Consider the following 6847-nt stretch of genomic DNA (forward strand, 5'->3'; position numbering starts at 1 on the left):
TCATGGTTTTTTGTTTTTGATAATAAGTCTATTTTTTTTTCCAATTTCTTACAATGTTATACATATTTCTTAAGTATAATAATTGAACTTTTAGTTAAATTCTAAAAATGAGAATAAAATTTTAAAACTTACTTTTTTAGTTTTCAACACTTTGCTTGGTTTTTTTAAAATATTGGTAAAAAGTAGATAACAAAGCATGCAATTTCAAGATGAAAATGGTGTTTATAGATTTAATTTTCGAAAACTCAAAACTAAAAACCAAATAATTACCAAACAGGGTCTTAATCTTTAGTTTGTAGATTTTGAAAATTAAACTAAATGCCCTTTAAATTTCTTGCTCTGTGAATCTTTTTACCAATAATTTCCCAAAATCAGCCACATTTCAAAAACTAAAAAATAGTTTTTAAAAATTTTGTTTTTAATTTTTAGAATTTAACTAAAAAATCAACTCTTTTTACTCTAAAAAAGATGTAAACCATCATAAGAAATTAAGAGAAAATAAACTTACTTTTAGAAAATCAAAAACAAAAAATTAAAGTCTCGTTTGGTAACCATTTGATTTTTTGTTTTGGTTTTGAAAATTAAGTGTATAACATTTCACATTTCTTATAATAATTTGCATATTTTTTAAACACAATGGTTGAATTCTTAACCAAATTCCAAAAACAAAAATAACTTTTTGAAAGCTATTTTTTTTTAATTTTCAAAATTTAGCTTGATTTTTTAAACGATTGGTGAAAAGTAAATAATTTTTGGAGGTAGAAAGTAATGTCCAAGGCTTAATTTTCAAAAACAAAATGATTACCAAACGGAGTCTAAATTGTTATCTACCAAGGTCTAAACTTTTAAAATTATAGAGGTAGACTTTATACATGGTACTTTTTAAACTTGATAGATCTAATAAACCACAAAATTTAAATTTTAAACATTTATTAGACGAAAAAAATAAATTTATATTTAATACATCAATTAGTGTTTAAAATTTTAAAATTTGATAGAGAAAAGAAACTTATTAATACACTTCTTTTTTAAGTTCGGTGTTAGAGACTGAATTTGTAATTTGAATTGGCATTGAATGAGAGAATAATGAGAGGAAAAAAAAAACTTGGGGGTTGTGAGAAAAGCTCTTTGTTCCATGATTTCACACCACAAAACACACGTTATCTCACTTCCTATTCTTTATGTATCGGTTTGTGTACATTTTGTCCCCTCTCTCTCTCTCTCTCTCTCCCTCTTTCCCTCAGGCTTGTGAATCTGAATTCACCTTCTTTCACTTCTCACAACACAAAACAAAACAAAACAAAAACATGGTTTCAATAATAATAGACAACATTTTCTTTTTTTTTTTTGGGAGTAAACGACACTTTAAAAATCCAATTATCTAAGTTTAAGCAGCTGTTTCTTTTGGCCTTCACCATGTGCACCAATCTCTATAACATCACTGCACATTGCAATACCGCCAAATTTCCTGCCATTACTTTACCCACAACAACAACTACTTCCACCATTTCAGTTTGTCTACTTCCCTCGACCAGCAATCTTAATTTTCAAACAGAGAGATTTCAGTTTGTTCACTATGCATTCATATCTTTGGCGTATTCTATTGTAGAAAAAAAAAAAAAAGGCAAGTCTATTGGTTTCTTTTAGCTTTCAGACTTGAACTTACATAACAAAAGGCAACAACTGCCCATCAACTAAATCTATATATGCTTACAAGTGAAGAAGAATAATAGTGATCAATCTAGTTTCTTATCCAATGTTGAAATGTTCAAAATCATAGTTTTCTTTCTGGGATGAAGCAAGGAACACAGCTCCAGCGCCAGACCCACCATGAGAATGTTCCACTATCACATTGTCTGACAGTTCATTTCCAAGCATTTCCCATATGCTACTATTGAGATAGTTTCTAAATACCCTGTAATGCTCGTAAAGCCCACCTTCCACTGTGACTATGTTTCTTTTGTTTTCAATCCTCCCCAGTTTCTTAACGATTCCCACAATGCCAGCTCCAGCAAGACGGGCTGCACGTTCTGACACGATGTCACATACCTCAGCAACAATTTCTCTTGCCAGTGGAGTTGAATCAGTTATCTTGCATGAACACAGACATGTCAACCAGTGAGGAAGAGAAGTATAAGTTAATGCATACCTTGATATAAAATAGAGACTACTTTAACTTCTAATAGGTGGATCAAAATCTCAAAGCAACCAATGAACTATAAGGAGTTCATGGTCTGATCTGTGTGGTGTGGGGGGAAAAATTGTAACGTGTTCAATGCTTAAAATAACCTCACCCCAAAAATTTCTTTCAGCTTTTCATTGACCACTTCTCTATCTTCTGAAGTATCCTGATGCATTGCAGCCATATCAGGTGACCTATAAACAAAATCAATATGAGTCAAATTGTCAATTGTTCACTATGGTTCAGTAATTTGTTCCTTTTAAGATGCAATCATCATGTAAACATCGTAAACAGGATTTGATCACATCATCACAAAAATATAGCTACTCGATTTCAGTTTTAGGACGGAAATATTCTCAGTTAGTCTTGCTTTGCATTGTTTTCCAAACTATCAGATTAACTGTTGAGAAGGAATGCGACCAAAGTCCCATATTGACTAGATATGGGGATGATCATGGGTATATAAGTATGGATCATTATCTATGATGGTATGAAGCTCTTTGGGTGAAACCAAAAACAAAGCTATGAGAGTTATGACTAAAGTGGACAATATCAAACCATTGTGAAGATATTTGGAGAGTTGTTGTCTCTATCATATTGTTTCTATTATGTTGTAACTAAAAATACCAGGCTGCATGAAAATAAATGTCAATACCTTAGCACATAAGGGGTCATAAGCTTTGGAGGGACGGGATCCCCAAATAATAACGTTTCCTGTGCCATTTTTACCAGGACTCTTCTCACAATCTCTCCCAAATAGGTTCCCGATACCAACTTTTGGAATATCTGAGATAATTGAAGAATTATTAGCCAAACTACAGTATCATTCACGTCAAGTACGAGTGATAATGATAAATCTACAATCTGCCATACCCGACTACCGGGATTTAAACTTTCAGAATCTAGACAAGCATCAAACTCAGTTATTGGAAGATGCGGTGAACGGAAATTGCCCCACTCCAAGCTGATTCCCTACAATATAACATATTTATATCAATCTTCAAGTTGCAATACCATTTGATTGATTAATCTTACTAACCATCTCCCCTGATGTTGGTGATGGTCCATTAAAGCGAGCAAGTTCTTGTGCTGATTCTATATAAGCAGCATTCGTGCCCATGCCTAGAGTAATAGCAGCCACACTGTCCCTGCAGTAGTATCTACCTCCGGCTAAATTCCCAACAGTATCATCAACCTACTTGAATAATCGAAAATATCACAACAAAGCTGGAAGCCTGGAACTAGATTTATTACAAGGAACTTTTGGTTAAAATATAAACTGCATACCATTGCAGAGACACGCAGGTTCACACCATGTTTATTCAATGCCCGATTGATGCTGTTCACCATATTCTTTCCAACCTGAGTTCATCACTATTAGGTTTCAGCATCATATTCCATCAAATAGAATATAAAAGTTGCAAATTCCTATAACATGTGATAGAAATTCAAAACAGGTCCATTAGAATAACAGAAGGATTTAAATCGTCAGCATGGTGTTAAACTCAGTCCAAATGATCAATTTTTTCACCAACGATTTTTATTGTTCTATGAGAAATAGAATAATTAAGTCAATATAACTAAGGACGAAAGGGGATCATAATTTACTTCCCACTATGCGAGAAATTGCAAAGGGAGGGGAATGATCATACTCAACTGTGTCATCAGCAGAGAAACTATTCCATTTGATTACATTTCCCAATGAGGCCGCAGCATCGTCCACTGGATATGATAATGTAAAGCCCAGCTCCGTTCTCTTCACCGGTTCATATACATTCTCTGGATGAGCAGAAACAAATTTCCCAACCTCCACAGCAATGAAGTCGAACAAATCCTGTTTCCAACAAGATTCAAATCAAACATTGCAGCATCCCCAAAACCAAAGCCACCGATCATAATCCAATTGGAATAATGGGAAGTTCTCAATTTCTAATTCCTGAGATGGGATACAATCTAAATCATGATTGAGTTCCATAATTCGAAGTACGGAAAACAAACCTCAGAATTGCCATTCATGACAATGGGAGGGATTGAAATCTCCTCGCGATGAATATCAGAGATGGGGGCGTTCTTTCCCCCAAGCCGAGCGCACAAAATCAAGAAATTGGTTCCCCGCAAATTAACCCCATAATAAAACCCTTCCTCATCTCTATCACCCAAATACAAACATCAAAAACGAAACCCGTAAGCAACTCGAATCTCAAAAGACAAGGGTAGGAAAAACAAAACAAAACAATACCCATTGGGGAAAGCATCAGCGTAGGAGACGAGCATTTTGAGAGAGGCATTGGGATTAGTTCCATTAGAAGCAATGGAGGCTCGTATGTCGGACTCCAAATCATCGGCGATCTGCCAGAGTTTGGGGACGGGGGTTGCACAGTCCCGGGCAAACTTGCGGAGAATTCCGTGTGCTTTCTTCAACTGCCATTGTTTCCTCTGCATCCATCTCCTGAGCGCGGCGGCGGCGACAACCAGAGAGGCAGTTGTGGCCAAAGCGGCGACCAGAAGCTCCTTGCGCATGGGCATTGCTGGTGTGTTGTTAAACTGTGGGATTCCTTAGAAGGGGATATAAAATCAGGGAGTTCCATTTTGGAGCTGCGGTTAGTTGTGTTGATCGTCTCTCCCATCTTCATGGATCAAAGAAATAACAGAAATCGGTTATTGGGAAACACAGAACGCCAATTATGGATGCCAATCGCCGATCGCTATGCCGTTGGGTTCTTCCAATCTCACAACTCTCGAACAATATTGATTCGGACACGTCGCCGCACCAAATTGATTTTTTTTTTTAAAAAAAAAGAATTATTAATTTCTGTTTTCGCTCTATTTATTTATTATTTTGGTTAAAAATGATTTTTAATTTATGAATCCCTATGATTTAACCCTTTAATCTTAGAACTTTAGTTTACAATGAATTTAATTCTTTATTACAAATTTGAAATTGCATGGAGTTACTTCTCCAAAATTCGAAGACCAAATGTGATCGTAACCTTTTTAAAGATGGTATTAGATTAAATTATAAGTCTATTTTCATACTTTCATATCAAGTAATTCATTTAACTCTAAAATATATCTTAGAAGCCTCAAAAAATTTTATTTTGTGTGTTAATAAGTCCATGGCTTACAAATTTTTGCCCAATAAATTCTTTATTTATTTGACAATTTTTTTTTCTTTTTTTCTAAAAAAGAAATAAAGATATTATTGAATGCAAAACTGATAGTCTTAATGTCTTCTTAAGTACAATATTGAAAGTTCAATGACCTATGGTTGATGAAATTTGCCATCTAATTCCAGATCAAATAATCTAATCGTTTCTACTTAACTCTATTAGTAGTGGTAGCACCCGTCAAACATAGAAAATTGTTGAGTTTCTCAATTAAATTGTTTACAATCCCAAGGTAACTCGAAGAGTTTGAGATTGATTTGTTTGATTGTAAGAAAAATAAATTGCATAAAATTAAAAAGAGATTGAATTCAATAATTAAACTATTTAGCCTAGACTTTTGAGTTAATTCCCTTAATTGCAACTCGATCATATATCCATAAGATAATTTCTATATCATCTACCCTTGGCCAACTCATTTAGAAAGTCTGAATTATCTAATGAGCCAATCTAATTAGATGTGGCTCATTAGATGAGTTGTATCCTAATTAGTTGACTAACCGCATTAATGTTAAGAAATTTGTTAAAATGAATTTCTAATAGAAACTCCCAATCAGTCATTCAAATATAATTCTTCCCTAGGTTAATTGATCAATGTTCATTGATATCAATATACAACTTACAAGCTAATTTAACCTATTGCTACTTGTAGATTAATAAGCAATTAAATGTCACATATTGCAAATGGAGCCTTAGCTAATGATCATATATGCTCAAGCACATATACAGTCATAACCATTCATAACCAGATAAAAGAATTGAAAGACAATACAAGAAATCGATATAAAATGATCTAAACCTCACAAGTGTCCAAAAATGAGAAAACCACTATGTGCCTAAGCTAGAATGAGTATTTAACCATAATCTTCATGATGGACATCGAGAAATCGTTTGAATACAACCAAGAACCAAGAAATAGAAGGAAATAGAGAAAAACTATGGAAATTTGACTGGAATTAGAGATAGTTAACCCTAGGCGACTAAAATAGTTTTATAGCAATCAAACTAGTGTTGCGCCGTTGATGGACGGATGCACGCGATAGACTTCGGAGCGTCGTGGCGCTGTGTGTTTTGCACCAAAACAACCTTCTCGGGAAAAAGTGTCGAGCATAGTGCATTGTAGCAGGCGCCATAGCTTTAGGAGTAATTTGGTCATTTTTTACTTTTCTTTCTCCAGTTAGTGCATTTGAGTTTCGTTTTGGCCCGTTTTAGCTTCATTTCATCATTAACGTCCGATTCTACCTTAACAGATGATCGAGACCTACAAAATTATAAAATAAACACCTAAAATCTAGGAAAAATCTCGAATTAAACAGAGCTAGATAGCACATTATTTGTGCTATAACCTATTAAATAACTTTAAAATTTATAGATTTGTTAGACACAAATATAAAAATTCATAAACTAAAACTCTTATTATTATTAAGAAAAAGGGTAAAAATCACCCCTAAGCTAAAAAAAAAAGTCGGTACCATCACACTCTTAACTCCAACTTACAAAA

At 33.9% G+C, this 6847-nt stretch overlaps 1 protein-coding gene across 1 annotated transcript; it reads right to left on the reverse strand.

The window, feature by feature from the left end:
• Positions 1-1609: 1609 nt before the first annotated feature.
• On the reverse strand, positions 1610-4945 carry LOC120072856 (probable hexokinase-like 2 protein). Its single transcript, XM_039025376.1, has 9 exons — positions 4422-4945; positions 4181-4331; positions 3840-4016; positions 3470-3544; positions 3222-3377; positions 3056-3154; positions 2838-2968; positions 2295-2376; positions 1610-2091 (listed from the first exon to the last, which is right to left on the reverse strand). The coding sequence occupies exons 1-9, from the start codon at positions 4706-4708 to the stop codon at positions 1750-1752; spliced, it is 1500 nt and encodes a 499-aa protein (XP_038881304.1). The 5' UTR covers positions 4709-4945; the 3' UTR covers positions 1610-1749.
• Between the last annotated feature and the right edge of the window lie 1902 nt (positions 4946-6847).

This window comes from Benincasa hispida, chromosome 3 (genome assembly GCF_009727055.1).
Source record: "Benincasa hispida cultivar B227 chromosome 3, ASM972705v1, whole genome shotgun sequence".
Lineage (NCBI taxonomy): Eukaryota > Viridiplantae > Streptophyta > Magnoliopsida > Cucurbitales > Cucurbitaceae > Benincasa > Benincasa hispida.